At 45.6% G+C, this 22,505-nt stretch overlaps 1 protein-coding gene across 1 annotated transcript; it reads right to left on the bottom strand.

Annotated features, from left to right (window-relative positions):
* Positions 1-19,538: 19,538 nt before the first annotated feature.
* On the bottom strand, positions 19,539-21,558 carry LOC123439900. Its single transcript, XM_045116522.1, has 2 exons — positions 21,206-21,558; positions 19,539-21,021 (listed from the first exon to the last, which is right to left on the bottom strand). Exons 1-2 carry the CDS (start codon positions 21,348-21,350, stop codon positions 19,718-19,720), a joined length of 1,449 nt encoding a protein of 482 aa, XP_044972457.1. The 5' UTR covers positions 21,351-21,558; the 3' UTR covers positions 19,539-19,717.
* Positions 21,559-22,505: the final 947 nt, after the last annotated feature.

Here is a 22,505-nt window from a genome sequence, read left to right on the forward strand (position 1 = left end):
AATTGAATTATTCCTTATTCTACATGTTTGGGTTCTGTAACTTTTTCAAACTAGAATGAAAATAGCATATTCAGAATCCTTGAATTTTTCTGATGCTTTTTCATATATAAATTATTTTCATTGGAGTTACAGATTAATTTCTATGAATTTTTGAAGTTTTAAACATTTGTGGAATTATTTTTATACTGAAAAATACCTTTATTGCATCAGCATGACATCAGCAGGTCCATCTGGCCGTTGAAAGTCAAACCTGACCAGTGGGACCCACTGGTCAGTCTCTCTGGTCAATTTTAGATTAAGTTTAAACTTAATTAACTGATTAACCTTACTGGACCCACATGTCAGTGACTGATTAACTTATTTGATTTATTTTTATTAACTTTAAACTTGCCAGAGGCTGGCCCCACCAGTCAGTGGCTCAGGCCAGCCGAGATCCACCGGCGGCGAGGTCGTCCTCGCCGGCGGGGAGCCTCCGGCGAGCACCAGAACCTCGGGGGGGCTCGGAAATGGCGCACAGAGGGCCAAACGCACGGCTGAGACCATGGAAGGAACGGCCACTCGATGGCGCGCACGATGGGACAAGCCCCAGGAGCTGGGGTGGCCGGAATCAACGCCGGCGACGAGCTTGGCGGCGACCAAGTTCGGTCATCGTCGAGGCCATCGGATACGGGGTCAAAACGCTCGGGGTTGGGCACCTATCGCATCTACGCAACGTCCTGAGGCTGTTGGTAGCCTCAGACGGACCAACACTTCACCGGAGGGTTACCGGCGACGAGCTGCAGCGGCGGTCCTTGTTGGGCTCCGGTGAAACTAGGGCTAGAGGAGGGGATCGACGGGGGAAACTTAGGGGAAATGACCGCATGCTCACGGGGAGTGCAGGGGTGGCGCTAGTTTGCTCGGGGACGGCCTGGAGAGGGAGAACGACGGCGGCGATCTTCGGTGGCCCGAGGAAGAAGACGACTGCTGCGCGTCGATTCACTGCATCTAGGCGTGGGGCTCGTGGCTAGGAAGCTTCAAGGGGTTGCGGCGGAGCTAAAGCGCGGCTCAGAAGGAAGGAAGGACGGCTAGAACGACGACGAGCTCGAGCTTTGCGCGGGCTCCAATGGCGGCAGAAGGAAGGTGGGGAGATCCGAGAGGAGGGGAGGAAGTGACGCTGGGAATGGATAGGGGCGGCCTCGGGGAGCTTATCCCCGGCCTTGCCAGCGCGAGGCGGCGACCTGGCAGGCGCACAGGTGCGTGGCCGCGCCGGAGAACGCGGCGGCCACCTCCTGCTGCCTACTCGCGGGAGGAAGACGACAGGGCTTAGATGGGCTGGGCCAGGCTATAGGCGACAGGTAACCTCTTTTCCATTTCCTTCTGTTTTATTTCTGTTTTAATTTCTGACATTGATTTGCTATTTATTTCAGTTCCCAAACAATTGTAAAAACTAAGTTAAGCACCCTAGAATATTAGTTGGAATATTTCCAACTATTTCCAAAGTTTTCAACATTTTTGAAAATTTATAGTTTTTGATTTCAAATTTAAAATTTGAAACCAGTAGCTTTTTGCACTTATTTAAAATGCTTAAAGTGTCAAGAAAATAGTTTTCTCCAATGCTCATTTACTTTCATGATTTATCAGAAAGTTTGAACATTTCTTGAGGCCATTTTGGGTTCATTGTTTTTAACTAGTTTGAGATTTCCTTTATTTAAAGTAGTGGCTAGGGTTTTGGGTTTTCCTTCACCTCTTTCTTTGATCTTATTGAAAAAGTCTTAGATGCAAATGCAAAGAAGACATGAGCACAAGACTAATTTGCTTAAGGTGTCAGGGATGTGACAAGGGGACCCCGCCTAGCAGGCTTGTGGGTCCCCTATGGCTCGTATGACCTACCTCTTCCGCCTATAAATTCCTGAAAATTCAAAAACTGCGAGAGAGATCCACAAAAATACTTTTCCGCCGCTGCAAGCTTCTGTCTCCGCAAGATCGCATCTGGGGCACGTTCTGGTGCCCTCTCGGAGAGGGGATTCGGATACGGAGGGCTTCTTCATCAACACCATGACCTCTCCCATGATGCGTGAGTAGTTCACCATAGACCTTCGGATCCATATCTAGTAGCTAGATGGCTTCTTCTCTCTCTTGGATCTTCAATACAAAGTTCTGCATGATCTTCATGGAGATCTATCCAATCTAATCTTCTTTGCGGTGTGTTTGTCGAGGTCCGATGAATTGTGGATTTATGATCAGATTATCTATGAATCTTATTTGAGTTTCTTCTGATCTCTTATATGCATGATTTCATATCCTTATAATTCTCTTCGAGTTGTGGGTTTTGTTTGTCCAACTTGATCTATGATTCTTGCAATGGGAGAAGTGCTTGGTTTTGGGTTCATACTGTGCGGTGACCTCACCCAGTGACAGAAGGGGTAGCGCGGCACGCATCGTGTTGTTGCCATCAAGGGTAAAAAGATGGGGTTTTCATCATTGGTTTGAGTTTATTCCTCTACATCATGTCATCTTGCTTAAGGCTTTACTCTATTCGTCATGAACTCAATACACTAGATGCATGTTGGATAGCGGTCGATGTGTGGAGTAATAGTAGTAGATGCAGAAAGTATCGGTCTACTTGTCTCGGACGTGATGCCTATATGTATGATCATTGCCTTAGATATCGTCATGACTTTGCGCAGTTCTATCAATTGCTCGATAGTAATTTGTTCACCCACCGTAATATTTGCTATTTTGAGAGAAGCCTCTAGTGAACACTATGGCCCCGGGGTCTACTTCACATCATATTTTCAGCCTTACACTTTTACTTCGTTGTACTTTCCGCCTTCAGATCTCACTTTGCAATCAATCTTGAAGGGATTGACAACCCCTTCATAGCGTTGGGTGGAAGCTCGTTTGTGTTTGCGCAGGTACCATGGAACTTGGCTCGATTCTCCTACTGGATTAATACCTTGGTTCTCAAACTGAGGGAAATACTTACTGCTCCTGTACTGCATCACCCTTTCCTCTTCAAGGGAAAAACCAACGCAAGCTCAAGAGGTAGCAGTGTACTTATGGTATGGATTTTCTGGGAAACAAAAAACACATAAAACAAAGGAACTGGAACTGGGCACTAGCTCAATAGGTTAGCACTCAAAAATAATATAAATTTGTAAATAATTACTCAAAAAGTATCCTAGAATCATAATATAATAGCATGGAACAACCAAAAATTATAGATACTTTGGAGACGTATCACAGCACTCCTCTCTCTCTCTCTCTCGTAGTATTTTCCACCATCACGATTGCGGTAGTGCTTGGCGAGCCTAGATCTGTCCACCACCACCACCGCCACACAGTCGTCCTGCTGGAGGACTCAGCTACTACTTCACCTTTTCTCGCTGGATCGAGGTGGTGAAGGTGTCATCAAGTTGTACGTGTGTTGAACACGGAGGTGTCGTTCGTTCGACACTTGATCAGGACGTTCGTGATTAGATCGCGGTACGGTTCATGGTTGGATAGCGGGACAGATCGTGATTGGATCACAAAGACGTTGGACTACATCAACCGCATTTCTCAATGCTTCCTCTTAGCAATCTACAAGGGTATGTAGATGCACTCCCCCTCTCGTAGTTGTTGATCTCCATAGATTAATCTTGGTGAGTGTAGGAAATTTTTTGTTTCCCATGTGACATTCCCCACACACCATACCTACCTACATACGGTATTACCCTATTATTCCAAGGAAATTTGAATGTGCCACCTATAATTTCAAATAAACTTCTATTTTGTGCACTCGTACCGCTCATGGAACAACGAGGCTTTTGATATATTCCATGCTAAATTTGTTATTCTCGAGATGGTCATTTATTTGCCATCATTGCATGAGAGAGGCTGGTAAAAAGGATGCCCAGTCCTGCAAAATCAAAATTAAAATAAACAAAACTCCTTGGGACAATTGATATGTTGGAGGACACCCGTGAATTTGGCTAGCTATGGATTGCGTATGCATGGTGGAAAGGAGTAAAATTTACAATTCTATTTGGGAACTACCAATAATGAGTTTAGCATGGAAGATACTGAAAACCTTTGTCGCAACGTTGATAGTAAATTACACCACCCAAAAACCATATTTTCAATCCTGCTTGAAAACTTGAGCTCTCGCACCTCTACAAATCAATGCTTCCCTCTCTGAAGGGCCTATCTATTTACTTTAAAGTTGAGTCATCACTCTCTTACTAAAAGCACCAGATTGGGGAGCACTATTGTCATTCTTATACACTGAGTCTAGTTAATGTTGGATGTGAGAATGAACTGGATGTTTTATACCCTGAATTATAATGTTTATTCGCTCCTTGAACCTCAGAGGTGCTCTGTTGTGTTTTGCGATCTCTGAAAGGGCTAGCATGATACCATGTCACCATATTATATCATGATTGTTTAGAAAAATTGTTGGCATGTGAGGTATCTTATTATTGCTTGCTCGTTGGTTATACATTTCCATGACGCTTAATTGTAATCATGCATATGATTACTTATGACTTATGTAGAAAACCTAAACGCTAGCTAAGCATATATATGGCAACGAGACCAAAGAGTTTCTAAAAGTTTTCTTTATCACTTTTAATTTATCAACTGAATTGGTTGAGGATAATAATTGAGTTAAGCCTCATGGAGTTGATAAGTCCCCAATGTATCTACTTCTCCAAACACTTTTGCTCTAGTTTAGGACTCTAATTCGCATGATTTGAATGGAACTAACCCGGATTGACACTATTTTCAACACAACTACCTTGGTGTTATTTTTGTGGAGAAATAAAAGTTCTCGAAATTGGACAAAACTTTTTTGGAATTATTTTTGGAATATATAGTTAATTATGGAGCGAATATCCACCGGAGGGGCTGCCTGGGGGGTCACAAGCCAACACGGCATGCCCCCCCCGGAGCACCCTAATGGCTTGTACGGCCCATGTGGCTCCTCCGACCCTAATTCCAGTCATATAAATTCACATATTCGGAGAAAAAAGCAGAGAGAAGATTTCATTCCGTTTTACGAGACAGAGTAGCCGCCACCTCCTGTTCTTCCTCGGGGGGCTGATCTGGGGTCCGTTTGGGGCACCGGGGAGGGGGATTCATCGCCGTCGTCATCACCAGCCCTTCTCCATCCACAATTCCATGATGATCACCACCAGGAGTGAGTAATTACTTAGTAGGCTTGTTGGATGGTGACAAGGTTTGGATGAGATTGATCATGTAATCGAGTTAAGTTTGATAGGGCTTGATCCATAGTATCCACTATGTTCTAAGATTGATGTTGCTATGACTTTTCTATGCTTAATGCTTGTCACTAGGGCCCGAGTGACATGATTTTAGATCTGAACCTATTATGTTTTCGTGAATATAAGAGTGATTTGGGTCCTATCTTGCAAGTTGTGGTCACCTATTACGTGTCTTCATCCGCATACCCCAAGGTGATGACAATTAGGATTATTTTTGGTGATTGCCTTAGTAAGAGGAGTTCATTATTCACTATGGGTTAATGCTTTATTACAGTTCACTATTAAAAGGAGGCCTTAATATCCCTAATTTTTCAATAGGACACCGCTTCCACGGGAGGGTAGGACAAAAGATGGCACGCAAGTTATCATCGCAAGCACGTATGGCTATATAGGGAATACATGCCTACATTATATTGATGACTTGGAGCTAGTTGTGTGTCGCTTTAGTGTGTAACACTTACATGATTGATGTCATCCATATCTTTCCATCGCTAATCCATGTGCCTACACTTTACATATACTGAATCTTGCTAAGTTACTATTGTTGTTGTTATTGTCACACTTGTTACTCAATCGTTACTGTTGTTACTAAAATTGTTGCTATCATTGTTACTGCTAGAATTATCATTTACTGTGCTACTAAACCTTTGCTGCAGAGAGATATCCCATGTGCGATTGAATCGACAACTCAACTGTCAAGGCCTATAAATATTATTTTCCTCCCCTCATGTTGAATCAAAAAATAGGTTGAAATACTACCCGTGAAGACTATCGTGATCCCCTGTGCTTGTGGGTTATCATACTGCTATTGTCGAGCCAATGCAAAAGACTAAGACGGTTGCCAGCAAGAAAATGGAGAGAGTGCGGTCAATGAGTGAATTGTTTGCCCGGGATTTCTGTATATTTTGCCGCTGCAACCCGTATTAATGCACAAGATCCATCTCTTATCAACTGTTCCTTCTGGGCCTAGATGCAACGCTCCATCTATCTAGATGTGCTCAAGGGAAAAAAGAATCCCCAGTACTTTGGTGAATCTCTTGAGCTGTGTGACTGGTTGGATATTACCAGGCTTATGAAATTCAACAAAGATTTTGATGCCAAGAGTGTGGCCCAGTTCTATGCCATGGTCCACCTCAGAACCGATGATGACAAGATATTAACCTGGATGACAGATGGAAGAGTGTTGTCTGCCAAGTGGAAGGGTTTCATGGATTTCTTGGGATATGATGATAAGTGTTTTGGGAACCCGGTTGGGTTGTGCTCTGAGAAGTAGACCGCTGCCACGCCCAAGTCCAAGCCTTGGCCATATTCCACACAGAATATATCTCCAACCAATGGAAAGATATCTTACGAGTTGTGCCCCTTTCTATATATCATGCATCGCATCTTCAGGAACATGCTTTTACCTTGCATTGGGAATTTGGATCGGGTTCACTCTTACCTTGTGGAAATATTGCTTATCTATCACGAGGAGAAGAACCAGCACTCGGGGCAAGTTCTGGATGTGTCCCATGTCATATGGTCGGAGCTTCACTCAGCCATGATGGAGCGCAAGTATCCCATCTACGGCCCCTTCTTGATGCTACTCATTGAGGAAACATGGGCATACACCTTTCCAACCGCGATGTGTGTGACTAAAGATATGACTACTCATGAGATTGTTCGCCTGGGGCGCAAGGAACACTGGGTACTCTCACTCCTGAGATGGAGGCTCCTTAGGATGAGTTTGAGGGCCATGATGAGCCCGACTACAAGCCAACTGGTGAGGAGCCATCTGAGGATAAGAAGCTCAATAAGAAGATGAAGAAGTTGTTCTGTATTGTGGCTCAGGGTCAGTACAAGGCTCATGTGGCAGACAAGAAGTACCTTAGACATGACAAGATCATGATAAGGCACATTGGGATAGATGTTTCAAGTGGGTCATAAGACAAGATCACATCATAGGAGGAGTGGACGTCCAAGAACTGCCAGTGGATGGACTCAAAGATCGACCTTGTGTGCTACTGCAGATGAGGAGGAATCCAGCGAGCATCGGGATTTGTGATGGTGGTCTCGAGTGTTGCTACCACCCGAGACCATAGTTATGATCTTTGCCCTTTTGGTGTCTCTATGACGAAGGGGGAGAATTTAGGGATTTACCGAGTCACGAATGCGTCTTATTTTCTTGCCTTCTTCGCTCGTGAACTTCTTATCGTTTGCTTTGGCATGTGGTTTGTGTTTGTGAGACTTAGAGACTTACGCATATGGTGTGATACATATGCTACCCTTATACTTACCTATGTGTGTCTAAGTACTTTGCTAGTAGGGGAGACTATGCTTATCTTGTGTCGTATGTTTATGCTCATGTCCTATCTCTTGCATTATGTTTATCTCTCAGCATGTCAATGCAAATGTTGCCGGTCTATAAAATATAGGGGGGTGTTGATCTTAGTGTGAGTGCTTTGCATTACAAAACCATACCTGAATAATGCACACATCTATTGGGAGCCCATCTGTAGTTTATAGATGTCGGATTTGCTTACCACTTTGATATATATCTCTTGTGCAAATCCCACATTATCATCAGTCCACCAAAAAGAAGGAGATTGTTAGGGCACATTTATCCCTTAGTGTTTTTAGTGATTGATGATAGTGCATTTGCGGACTAATCGTGTGCATTATGCGTTTCAGATAATCTATCATATGGCACAAGACGATTCATGCCCCTGGGAGTTCTAAAAGTCAAGCCGTTATTTTCCTGTGTTTCATTTTTGGTGGATTTGAATCATAGGAGAACCGTACTATTAAGAGTGGGTTCGCTTCACAAAGGTTTGGTTGGAATCAACACATACACATTTTTATTTGCACCCTTCCCCCTTTACCACATCAATGGACTTTCTCCTTTGTTATCTTTGATTGTGTCCTAAAGTCCTCAAGCAATAGTACCGTTTTGGGCAATGGTAGTACCGCTTATAAGCGGTAGTACCACTATCGAGTACCACATGTACTACTGCTGTGTCTGAGGACTTGACTTTTTGTGTTGGGTTTGCACGGTACTAGATCGGTAGGATGAGAGGTAGTACCTCCCGCCTATTATAGCTCCACTTCCGCTTCCTTCTGGACCCATCATGTTATCAGCGGTAGTAGGGCGGCAGTGGGGTGTGAAACTATGGCTTGTAAGCGGCAATACCGTTGTTGCGGTACTGCCTACGCCCCCTGCTTCTGACCTACCTCTGTGGGCTCCTGAACTGCGACCCCAATAGTAGTACTGCTCCGATGGCACTATCGCCTTGTGGCTCCATGCCATTGCACTGTACTCCAAGCACTGCCACCCGAGCGGTAGTACCGCCTGTGTGCGGGCAGAGGGCAGAATAACGGTTGGAATCTTCCCCACTATATGTAGCGCGTCGTCCTCCCCAAGAAGACTCACCTCTTCCTACCCCAAACTGCATTGTTTCTCCAAGCTCCATTTTCTCCCGATCTCTCTCCCTTGCCAACAAAACTTGTTGATTATCTAGGGTTTCATTGAGAGTGCCCCAGTCTACACTTCCACCAAGAGAAATTTGATTCCCCCACTAATCCCTTGTGGATCTTGTTACTCTTGGGTATTTGAGCACCCTAGACAATTGAGGTCATCTCGGAGCCACAGTTCATTATGGTGAAGCTTCATGCTGGTGTTGGGAGCTTCTAATTAAGTTGTGGAGATTGCCCCAACCTTGTTTGTAAAGGTTCGGTTACCGCCTTCAAGGGCACCACTAGTGGCATCATGACATCTCGCATTGTATGAGAGTGTGAGGAAAATAACGTGGACCTAGTGGCTTCTTGGGGAGCATTGTGCCTCCACACCACGCCAACGGATATGTACTTCCCCTCGAAGAGAAGGAACTTGAGTAACACATCCTCATCTTCACCGGCTCCACTTGTGGTTACTTCTTACCTTTACTTTGTGCAAGCTATATTTATATTGTGTCCTTTGCTTGCTTTTATTGTTATTGTTGCTAGCATCATATGAGTTTCTCACCTAGTTGCATATCTAGACAACCAATTTGTTGCTAAACCTACTTTGTTAAGAAAAAGTAAAATTTGGTAGTTGTCTATTCACACAACCCCTAGTCAATCATATCGATCCTTTCAGCGTCGCCCGCCGGTGCCATCGACCCTGCGCCTCTAGTCCAACACCGGCGTGAACGAACCGCTTCCTCTCTGATCGATCAACCTCATGCACCAAGGCATCCCCTCACGACCGTCATCCATGCGTCTTCCCGGCCATCGACCTGCTCCGATCGGGACTACTCCATCACCACGTCTGTACGCACGCTTTGTCGTCTGCCTCACTGGCCTCTTTGTTGAGTCCTTCTCTAATAGCCCCCTCGACATGGCATACAAGTTTTGCATGTATCCCTCTTCGCTTGCCCGATGATGGAAACACGGATGCGTCCCTTTGTCCCTGATGTGTTCTGAGGACTGGCAAGCCTGGAGCCGCGTGTCGTCAAGATCAACTTCATCCATCTATGCATGCTCGATGAAGGCAACACCGACGCGTTCCTTCGTCCACGATGTGTCACATGGGCTTGGCAAACCCGACATGACGCACCGTCAACAACCTCTTCTACCCGGTGCACCACTACTTTGACACCACTACACCCATGACTAACTCGACACCTCCTTGCGCCCGTGGCTCCATGACGACTACCTTGACATCGGACACCGCGACTAGACATCGATCACGGCTACCTCGACCTTGGATACACCACTCTAAACTCTTGGCAAACTCGACATAGGCACAGAGGGATACCACCTTGCTTGAGCAACCTTGCTAGTTTCACTCCAGCCACGACTTCCATGATGCCTTGACCGTTACGACTGTACGGGGAGATGTCTGTCGTCTTACCTTTGGAATCTTCTCTAGTCTCACCGTCCGCGTATCTACCGTTGTGACTGTGGGGGATGTTGAGTATGATTATTAGGAAGTACAAGATAGACTACGATTTATTCCTGCCTTGTCTTGTACTCCAAGATGGTCATGTACTCTTATATATACGCCCACAAGGCTCAAGCAGTATAATCACTATTACACCAATTCCTCTATCCCTTCTAACAGCAACCCAGTATGGTAGGGGAGTAATGGATGGAAGTAGAGAACCAATCATGAACTCATTGTCCGGGCTGGGAAGAGTGGAGTGGCGTGGCACCAGGAGAGGATCTCATGCCAAGCCTGATGAGAGAAGGAGCATCAAGCAAGGAGGTGTTGCATCGTCTTTGGATCTAGCAAGGAGTACATGCTTGAGGTTATCCAGCGCAAGGAGATGCGATCCGGAGTGCCAAAACCGAGTATTAGACTAGCGCCTCGGGCCCGGAGTAGAGAAGACCTTAATTATTTGTTTGATTTATTTATACATGCATTATAATCCATAGCAACGCACGAGCGTTCTGCTATTGAAAGATCATGATCTGGTTCATCATTTGTTTCGGTTTAGCTATACTTCTCTAGTCTTAAATGAAGATAAATTTAGATTAGAGCCGATTATCAACTCTACAATCATAGATGCAAGGGCCAATAGCTGATGTGCGATATCTTTGAGGTGAATTGGATGGAGTGCAACTTTGTTCAAGCCAATGGCTCTGGTGCGACACATTTGACAATGTAAATAGCCTAGACATGACAAGGCTCTTAAATTGAACAGATGTTCATGTTATATGTTAAGGGTTGGACCCACCACTTATCCACGTAAGCGCAGGACCCACAACTTGTCCATGTAAGCGTGGGACCCACCTGTTCGTAGCTAGAGGAGTCTAGCGCTCGTGCCTGTCCACCCGTCGACGGCCATTGCTTCCCCTTTCCCCAATCTTTCTCTTCTCGAGTGACCTAGCGCACATGTCTACCTCCTCCGCCACACACTCAAAATGGCGACAGTATTGTCGAGTGCTGCTCACATGGTGCCCTCACTGCCCACGCCCAAAGCCTCTTAAACGATAGGTCAGTAAGACTGATGGCAATGGCAATCTTGGGCGCGAATATGTCAAATGTTTGAGCAAAAAATGGAAGGAAGGGATGGCAAGGTTAGATCTCAGTTCTTAGCCCGTTATTTTGCTTCTGTTTGCTCTGATTTCTCCATATTTCATTTTTTCGTCAAATTTGTGATTTAGGGTTCATGTTGTTATATTCACATCCTGAAGAAATGTACCCATTTCGAGTGGATGGATGAGTATATTGAGAGGATTCAGTTTGAGGCCTATATTTATTTGAGCGGGGCCGCAACCTGAGAGCTCAATTTGGGCAGGGTGCAGCCGATTACTGTGGAGAATTTGGGGAGCTCAGAGAGAGGGCGGGCCAAGTCCTTCCAATGGCGAGGTATGCTGAACTTCACACGGAGTCCGAGATGAACGAGGAACTAAAGAAGATCAAGAAACATCTAATGGAGATGATCGATTTACATAAGCAAGAAAATATCATGGTAGTTGATTCTATTGTTGTACAATTGCACTATTTTTCTTGTACTTGTTATTCATCCATCATTAGAATGGGCATTTAGGCCTGTCATGTAACTGAATTGAAGCAGCGAAAATTATTCCGTAGGTGAATCGAAGCTTTGGTGTTCATGACCCTGTTTTTATTCTTTAGTTAACAAAGTGCACACCCAAATTCAGTTTCTAGTAAAAAAGAAACCTGGGGTGGCGAATAGATGTTGGGCTATGAGAAAAGCCCAAATAACTAGGCCCAAAGAGAAACCAGCCCACCCGCGTAGGGGCATGAGTCATAAAGGCACCCATGTTGGCCGCGAGATTGTCTCAAAAAAAATGTTGGGCCATCACAAAAGCCCAAATTAGTTGTTTGGTCGTGAAAAAAGCCCAATTGTTTGTTCATGGAACAATTTAAATAAAAGTGCGGCAAAATGTAAAGAGTTAGCACATGTTTTACTTGTTTTACTTGTCTTAACTCAAATGGAAACTTTTATTATTTTAAGCTTTGAAAAAACAATACCTCTGTTAAGTGTTGAATGTTTCATGGAAATATTTGTTACTCCTACAAAAATGGGACTTGCATGACTCATGGGATAGGAACATCAATAGCCAAACATGGGTGGGGTATTGATGTTCATGAATGGTTCAAATTTGAATTAGGGTTGGGGTATTGAAATAAGTGATGAATTGTTCATGGAAATAATACTTTTGTTAAGTGTTGTTCCATGTGTTGTTACTTGCATGACTCATAAATACATAAAAATTAGAACTTAACAACATATGAAACATATAAAAAATGCAAAGAGAAAAAGCACACTATTACTTCAACGAAACATACATATATTAGCACAAACACATAACATAGATATATAATAGCCCCCCCTTACAACTCATTACTAATAATTATCAGCCCTTATAACTTGGGCTCTCACTACATGGATACATGATAACTCATGATAACAGACTCTTAGAACATAGCCATAGCTTGCACATCATCAAACATGGGGGCGATATGGAGACATCTTCACTGCTCATCTTTTGGCGGGTTGGGGAGGGCAAGAGGGCCCCGGGAGAGAGAGTGCATGTGGCCCGGGGTGGGGAAAGATGTAGTCGAGCTGGCTAAATATGTTGTATGTTGAGTATGCGATGAACTCGCACCCACAGAAGAAGGACCAACCGTGGAGATGACAAGCATCGAAGGGATAGGTGAAGTGGATAATGAGGCCACTTCCTCCAGTGCGAGCCTCCTTGATGTTGAACATGTGCAGAGAGACGGGGGTAAGTAACAGTAACCGACCCTAATGAATACATTCACAAACTCCATTGGACCCCTCCACCTCGATATTGCCCACACCCGGAGCTCGTTCTCGACTATGACCTCGACGGGGTACTCCCTCTCTGGCACGATGTTCAACACGAGGAAGGTTGGATCGAAGTACTTCATGGTGCCGGTGGCGTGTGGCGTGGCTTGGATATGAGATGCAAGGGGATGCGAGTGTGGAGTTTGGGGATTGAGAGGGGAGAGAGGTGTGATGGTTAGAGGTAGAAGAGGTGGGGTTAAATAGGGGGATCCATGACGTCGTTTGCCCTTCATCATGGTGGGAAAGTGCCCGGTGTGAAACGTGTTGCCCTTCATCATTGTGGGAAAGTGCTGGTTGGGAAACGTGGCAATAAAGGACGCCTTAATTTGCCCTTCGTGTAAAACACAGAATGTCGTTTGAGCGTCCTTTGCACTGTGTCGATACCCATCATGCCAGTATGGTGTCGTGGAAATAGGAGCACGCCACGCATCATGGTATGCCCGCTGCATCAAGGTATGCACGCCTTGATGTGACGCTACATCGGTGTTCATGATAGACATGCGATAGTTTATTGTGTCGAGAGGGGTGGCGGAGAAGGGCGGTGCGCGTGAACAAGTGGTCATGCATGCAAGGCGGGCGCCCCATGCAAGGCACGTCTACAACAGGCGGGGCACGGGAGCTCCAGGTGGGCATGCATGCTGCAACGGGCGCGGGCGCAGCGAGTGGGGGCATATGGATGCAACGATGGAAAGGGCGCTACGTAAGCTTGGTCCATGCACTACGTCAACTTATGTCGTGGGATTTAAATGAACGGTCCTGATGTCCCAACGAGAGAGTCTAATTCAAACCACACTGATTCAGCCAATCAGCGCGTCTCATGCGGATCGATCCACTCTGTAGCTAACCCTAGCGACCGATCTCAACCGTCTACGCACAACAATCGATGACCCGAGTGTGTGCGAGGTTTTGAGAGGGTCCATGTGATTAGGGTTGAGCATAACTAATTCAACAAAAATCAAAAACTATAAAACTTGCGCACATGGTCTTCTTATGTTGTATAGTAACAAGAAAAAAATGGTTTACGTACATTTTTACGAAAAATCCTTCACTAAATTGTCACTCCTCGAACAATGTATTACGGATTTCAAGTGAGAGCGTAGAGGGCGCGCGAGAGCACGTGGGTTTTTGAAAATGAAAAGTGTCAAAATCTCATGAAAGCTTCATCTTGGAATGTCTAAGAAAGATCTGAACTTACTTTCTAATTTTTCATGTATTAAACTTGTTTTATATTTAATTTTCTATTAGACCATTTTTTTCAAAAATAAAATGAAGTAATAGAATATTAATTCAATAAATAGCGAGACTTTATATTTACACTATATGGGTAGGAATAGATGTGTACAAAATTTATTTGAATGGTTTAGACAAGGTGCAAATAAACTTCCTTAGAAATGGGGACATTTACCTTTGGAGGTCATTTGAAACACACTTTTCATGACTATAAGTTTAACTTGGCAAAAGGGCTCACATTGATCAGCTAACAAACATATTTGAGTTGATGGAGTTGAGATAGCATTGAAACATCAATACCCTAGCCCTAATTTGAATTTGAGCCCAAATTTGAATTTAAGCTGAAATTTGAATTTTGCTTCAAAATTGAATTTGAGTTTTAAAACAGTGACCAAACAAGTTCGAACAGAAAAATGGGGATGCATAGTGCGTACCAGTACGCACCAAGTTGCAAATATTAATACATGACACAATCTTGCAAAAAGTTCTATGTTCTACCTCTTCCTACCACGTCGTGTGCCCTTCTTCGCCTTAGCACTTCTTGTTTTTGGTTCTACTACACACACAACTTCACTGGTCATCTTGGTTTTCTTCACTGGTTTCAACACCTCGTCAACACACACAAGTGATTCAATTTTCTCAGTTTCACCCTCGTGTGTTGTTTCTTCAGTCTGAACCTCGACACACTCAGGTTCAATTTCACCCTCGAGAGAAGTTTCTTCAGTCTAAATGTTGATAACGGTTTTAGTTTCTTCGGTGTGCACCTCGACATGAGTTTGTTAAGTGTGAACCTCGACACGCTAAGGTTCAGTTTCAACCTCGAGAGTAGTTTCTTCAGTCTGAATGTTGACTGCATCAGGATTTTCTTTAGTTTGCACATCGACACGCTCAAGCTCAGGCACACTTGTCTTCTTTCTGCAGCCATTGACTCTTGCTTTTTTGTTGGCCAGCACTCTTCAACAACAACGGGTTGACTTGCACGGTTCCTCCTCGCCATTGGAAAAAACTGTCATAGATATAGTAATTGAAACAAAGGACCAAATCAAAACACACACAAATAAACAAGAACGTACTTTGGCTTTTCAGGAGTGTAACGGTGTTTGACAAATCACACTGTGTGCCCAAGTTCCTGGTACGAATTTCATCTGTTTGTGTTACCTTTTTGGGCCCTTTTTGGCTTTCCATCTTTCTTTCCCTTCTTGCTACTCCAACCTTTCTCAAACCATGCCTTGAATCTGCCCTGTTTATGCCCGCCAGCCTTTCTTTTCATCAAGGGAGGACACATGGAAAATTGAAAATCCACTTCAGACCACTGAGACTGATCTGTAAGTGTTGGAATTGGAGTAGCCTGTGCAGCTTTGAATTTTGCTACTGAATAATATTCATGCAAATATGGGTGCATGTTTATCTTCAGTTGGGAGGCTAAGAAAAGAATGGCATCCTCACATAGTTTACCAGTGTGTTGTCACTCGAGGCAAATGCAATCATGCAATTCAATGTTAACAACATGCCTCCTTTCACTTTTCTTATCTCTAACTTCAGCATCCCAAAGTGAAGATTTTTCAACAGACAAATGTTAAAGACTTCTGCTCTTGTTGACCACCTGTTGTACCACTGTTGGAAGCTTATCACCTTGCAAACAATCACATGTACTTATTCTCAATTCCCACAACTGCATGAGCAAGATCCTGATTTGGTCAACCATGTCATGCACATCCAAATCTTTTAACTGCTTCACCTTGTTGAACTTTGTATCAAATTGTTGTTGATGTGATCACACTTGATGGCAGTGTTGAATCCTGACTTGTACCATAACAAAAAATGGTAGGTGTCCATCCATGGACCTAACTCATTGCAACCTTCCATTATCTTATCAAGATGATATGTGTGTGTTTATCTAGTGTAAGATCTTGTTGTTGGCCACATGCGCCCAAATTCTTCTTCTCTATTTTTTGATCAAATTTATCCACAAATGGCCGAAGCAGTACCTCTGCTCAGCAAGTGGGAAAACATTTTTCACTGCATTTTCCAGCCCCTTACATGCATCCATGTGTATATCCAAAGGTGGCACTGGCCCTACGTATCTTTTCAACTTCATCATGAACCATGTCCATGAACCCTCTGTTTCTCACCGAAACAAGCCAACAGCAAGAGGGAACATCCAGTTCTGTCAGTCTAGAGCATTGCATGCTGCTAACTGACCATTCCACTTGCTTGTCCAAAAAGACGAGTCTATGCTCATATATGGACGACACCCTGCTTTGAAGCCATCGATGCAAGGCTTCAAAGACATAAAAAACTTGGAGAACCTAACTTCACCTTCGACTGATACCTCAGTATCTATCTCCACAACACCGCGAGGTGGCCTCTTTTCCGCCTTTGCTTTGAAGTTGTAAAGCATCCTAAATGCCCAACACCATAAAAAAAATTCATTGTCCATTGTCTTGCCTTCCACATTGTAGTATATTTCACTTTAATGGGGTACGTCTTTTCCAAGTCTACTTTGAGTTTCTTCGCAGTAGTGTTTGGTGTTTTGGCTAAAATTGGGGTGATCTTTTGTGCAACCCAAAGTTGTGATGCCATGGTTGATACTCTCTCTCAACTTGTAATACAAGTGTGTTGATTAGGGATTTGGTTAACCCTGACAGTACTTCCATCAGATTGCAGTCTAGCAGATATGTACCACTTGCAAGGCTTGACACTACCATCAAATCCTCTGCACCTCACATAAAACTTCTTTCTATCAGGCCCAATAGTCTTGGCATCAAACTCATGTTTCACTACATAAGTCTGGAAACACATCCTAAACTCATCCATGCTTGGGAACAACTTCCCCATTTCAATGATAGGGTTTTCCTTGTCATACACATGCACCACCTCATCATCATGTGCATCATCTACATCATCTACAGCTTCTTCTATCAACTGTCCATCTACATCTTCATCAGCATTAGCAGGCAAACTAGATTCACCCCTCTCCTTATTTCTGTCATCGACTGGAATGCCAACAAGCTTGGCCATCTCAATGTCAGGCTTTGGTGAAATGACCCAATCAGTAGGCTCATCTAAATCAATCGCATTCCAATCAACAATAGTTGTAGTTTCAGTTCCAGCCACTTGTCCCTCTTCGACTATTATTGTGAGTTCAGTAAACATGGGAATCAATGACCTCTGTAAGCCCAGTCATCATCTACCATCTGCGCAGCCAAGTGTGATGGCACATATCCAACCTTCTAAAAATATTCAGATCAACGAGCTCAGCAAAAAATAGCCCGTTTGCTTGTCCAGCCGTTTTGCCGATCGATTTCTTCAAAAATATGATCACCATCTTCTATTCTGACATACTCTCCTTTCCCATCATGAAACCGCAATAGTGATACTTCTTGCTCTCGACCCCAAACAATACTCTCCCCAATTTTCTCCCCCCCCATTTCTTCACAACCTTCTCTCCCATGTTCTGTAGAACTTGTGGATCAATCTCTGTAAACTCAACCTCCCATTTAACAATTGTCTCTCTCTCTCAATGTTATGTATGCTACCATCAACTAATTTTGCCTCCGATGGAAAGAAATTGATCGTCAATTCGAAGGTCCGAGCGTGAGCATCCCCTCTGTGAGTGGCGGCCACTGTGAGAAAAGAGCAGATGAGGCCCTTATTGCATTCAAAATTGGACCGGAGAGAGGCGCATTACTTATTCGATGTTGAATCTGGCGGCTCCATCTCAATATGCCCATGGGCTCCCCTCACAACCTATCGACTCAACAAGAAAAAATAGAGGAAACGAGCTGAGATCTACGGGCCCGAGAGGGGAACGGGAATAGGGTTCGAATTCACTCACCATTCTATGAGAACTAGGGCTCTCCCGCCGCTGAGAACGAGGGCTCCCCTGCCGCCGCCACCGAGAACCCAAGATCCGCCGCTGCCGGACAAGAAGGGGGACAAAGTGGGAGTGGGGGCACGGTTGGTCGACCGGGCACAGTCGTTGTTTTGACCAGATGCGGTGTTAACTAAGTTGGACCCACATGTCTTAACCTAAACGGGCTAGGTTGACGACCAATTTAACACTGTTTAATACTCCGTGTGGCCCTGGGCTATTTACACGCTCAAATGTGTCGTACCACAACCATTCTCTCTAACAGCATTGCACTCCTTCTCCCTAGATGCAAACCTTAAGTTAAACATGGAGTTTAACAATATGTATCGTTCTGCTCATATATCCTAGATAAATTACAATACAAGTGATGTTATTAGAAAACAAATGTTGTTATGTGAGATCTGATACTTGCCTCTTGGGCCCTCGTGTTTAAATCCTGGCTCAGCACATAGAGATACATGTGGTGGGATCCTAAGGTGGAACACACACGTACGTACGCTAGGTTTAGAGCATCGGTCGGTCATGAGGAACAAATCTCATCAAGATTCAGAGGTTACGACAGCATCTCATCAAGAATTTTGACACGCAAGTCGAGGACCAAAAGGTGTGCATTTTTGAATCAAAAGGGAAAGGGAATGATTCCTTTTAGACGCATGCCTTTTGATGCAGCGAGTGCCTCACCCCGGCCGTCTAAAAAGCTCACCCAGCCCAAGCCTGAAACCTGACCCGAGTGGGCTCAGACTCTCCCCTCACACTGCACGAACCATCGACATCGGCATCGGCATCGGCACCGGCATGACACCACACGTCTCCTCGATCATACAACTCAAATAGTACTGTAGTTGATTAACCATGCATTGCATGCTTTCTTTCCCTCTGCTTTGCTTCCCTAGCAACGACGACGACCAGAAAGTGTGCAATGATGAAGCCATGATTTTTGCCCTCTATTCTTCCTTTCCCCTCGATCCATCGACCCATCCCAGCCCTTTTCGATAGGGTTTTGCATGCACAAAGAAAAGGCCTTTCTCTTTTAAAGAGGCTATAATTACGCCTTAGAAAGTTGTCATGATGATGTTTGAAGCTGCTGGGTACGACCTCTGCTCCATTGCCATTGCCATATGGATCGGAACTTAGAAAGCACACACGCCCGCAGCCCGCTGGAAAAGTTTTGCTTTCACGCGTGTACATGCTTGCCACATGAAAAGACGGAGACGACGACGACTAATTAATAAACTGATCAAAAGGAGGAGCAAAAACTTTCCAAGCCCTCGCTCCTTTTCTGCTGCTCGCCCAAAGCGTCTCTATAATGAATTTCTGAAAGCACGTACAGGCCGAATGCAAAATTATCAAACTTATATTAATAGAAGAAGGAAGAAGAAGAAGAAGAAGTGAAGAAAGGTTAAGACGACGACATCATGATTAATTTCATGGATCGACATGACCGTCCCTAATCAGTAGCTAATGATGATGGGTCGATCTATCATCTGATCGATGCATGGTCTTACATTGGTGGACACAACACATGAAAACACTTGCGTAAGTGTATGTCCCTGATGATCAATAATGTATCAAAACCGGCTGCTCATGAAAGCCTCCTCTCCTCCTCTTAGGGTTTCGCTGGCTCCTGTCGCCGGGAAGGCGAAGGCCGGCATGTTATTGTAGCTCATCTGTGGCGCCATGGTTGTGGTGCTGCTGCTGTTCAATATGGCGTTAGCGCCGTAATTCCGGCGGTCTAGGGTTTGCAGCTCCCTGATCTGGGACTTGAGGAAGCGCAGGTAGTTGGCGGCCTCGTCCAGCATGGAGGCCGTGTCCATCTTGGCGCCTCCCGGGACGAGCTTCTGCAGCACGCGCAGCCGCTCGCTGATGCGCTCCCGCCGCTGGCGCGCCGCCACCGTCTGCGGGTCGGAGGAGATGCGCACGTTGCGCCTGCTTGGCCGCTCGCCGGTGTCTTCCTCCTCGGCGCCGAGGCTCACCGGCCGCATCGCCGCCGCGCGGTAGATCATCTCCTTCACCTGCGCCAGGGCCTCCGTGTCCGGTTCGTACCGAGGGACGTCGTCGCAGCCGTTGTTGACGGAGCTTCTGCCGTCAAAGCTGATGCTGGACGAGGTGCTGCTCAGCGTCAGCGACGGCTTCGTCCGCTTGGAGCACGGCGCAGCACCGCCGCCGGTGCTGAACGCAATCTGGATGCCGCCATCTCCGGTGCTGGTGGACGCGAGGAGGCTGCAGAGAGGGTTCTCCTGCGACTGGGAGTGCCCGTCGGCCGCCGGGCATGGTGCATCGGCGGCTCTCCTCTTTCTACTTGACCGGCGTTGCCTTTTGGCAGCACCATTGGCTTGGTCCCACTGCCTCGTCGTCCCCGGCGCCTTATTGCCGGTGTGGAAGACGGCCGCATCGACGATGCCGGCGCGGTCAACGGCGGCAGCCGCGCCTTTCGTGAAGGAAGGTGCTGCAGCTGGTACAGTAGCCAACGTGACAGCTCGTGGTGCTGGTACGAGGTCGTAGTCGACAGGCATCCCCATCACGCCCTGATGGCCATGTTGATGCTGCTGTCGCTGCAAGACAATCCCGTCAACCTCCGCGTAGGCAGGCGTGACGGGTCCCGTTCCCGTTCCCGTAGCGCCGAATGCGAGGCCGCCGCCTCCAGCGGCCATCGGCGCCGGGATCGCCTTGCCTCCTCCGCACGGCACCTGGATGCCCTGCAGCTCCATGATCGCGGCCGCTAGCGCCTCGTCCAGCACCAGCCTCTCCAGCACCGTCATGGCGCCGCTCCCGTCCATAACATTAACGACATCACCGGCCGCACCACCGCCGCTGTTCCACGCGATCTCGCTTAGGATCATGTCGTTGCACAAGCCAGGATCCATCTTGCCACCTACAGTAGTTAATAAGAGATCCGGTATATATGAGCTATACATCCAAATCCAAGAAACTAGCCAGCATATATATATATATATATATATATATATATATATATATATATATATATATATGATCTGTGTGAGGCCCATCTGATGAAGCACATGCAACTATCGATCGATCAAATTGCGCGTACGTACCTTTAATCAATGGGACGCAAGTAAGCCGAGGGGAGCACTCTGCCGCTGTTGCTGCTGCTGCTGGTGGCGGTGGTGGTGGTGATGCTAGGCTGGCTAGTGTGCGTGTGGATATATTGGAGCAACAGAGGGAGGAGCATTCGCGCATTAAACACTAGCTCGCTCGAGGAGGAAGATGCTAATGGCGCAATAAGACAAGATGCCTGCAGTGTTGAAGCTACTTTTAAGGCCCTGCGCGCAGCGTGTGTGTGTGTGTGGGGGGGTGTGTGCTACTGCTCTCCTCTCTCTAGCAAAAGGCTGCAGGCCGGAGGGTAAAGCAAGCAGGCTCTTATATATATATAATTATAAAGAGGCAAGCCAAAGAATAGATGGTTGCACCTATGGTGCTGCTGTACTGTACTGTCTAGTGGAGTACATATACTACCTCGATGGTCCTCACACTTGACACACTGTCTGTCTGTACACTGCAGCGATGCACACATCTAGCTATAGCCACACCACAGCTAGCTACTGCCTATTATCACTCACTATGTTGTGTCTCCATATTAATGCTCTTGATTATGTGGGTTCTGAAATATAAGCTTGCTAACATGCATAGGGCTTTTACTTATCGGTTAGCAGGGTACTGGTCTATTCTCATATGTCTAGGGCTGTGTAGGTAGGAGGTAGGGCTCAATTATACAACTACAGTACTACTGGTACATTAATTATGTCATTTTACCTAAAGGTAAAGTTGCCTTATTCCTCCATTCTGAAATATAAAAACTTTTAATGGTTTCACTGAAAGACTATGTATATAAACATGCTTTAGAGTGTAAATTCATTTATTTTGCTTTGTATGTAGTCTCTTGGTGAAATCTCTATAAAAACTAATATTTAGGAAGAGAGGCCGTAATTTGGGTCAGTCGGTTAGGGGAAGAAGGAAGCATGCAACGAGGCGTAGCACCGTCGCCACCGTCGGGTTGAGCGTAGCAAGGCCGTAGCTCGCCACGGGACGCCGGCAAGGCCTCGGACAGGAAGAAGTCATAGCCAGTGACGAGCAGGCAGAGGCGAATGTTAGCAGCATGGGATGCAAGGACGTAGGTGAGCACGGCGATGACTGGTGGTGATGGGAGGGCCGGGGGAAGGCTGGCACGGGAATATCATCGGACGTGGGCTCCGGAGGCGCGCAGGCGGTTAGACAAGCGTTCGGTTTAAGGAAGAGGATGGACAAGGAGATAGGGAGGTTGAAGAACACCACTTTTTGCCCTTCTTTTCTTGCATCAGACTGTCAAGAACAAATCGACTAATTTAATTACTTTAT

This window comes from Hordeum vulgare, chromosome 3H (genome assembly GCF_904849725.1).
Source record: "Hordeum vulgare subsp. vulgare chromosome 3H, MorexV3_pseudomolecules_assembly, whole genome shotgun sequence".
Taxonomy (NCBI): Eukaryota; Viridiplantae; Streptophyta; class Magnoliopsida; order Poales; family Poaceae; genus Hordeum; species Hordeum vulgare.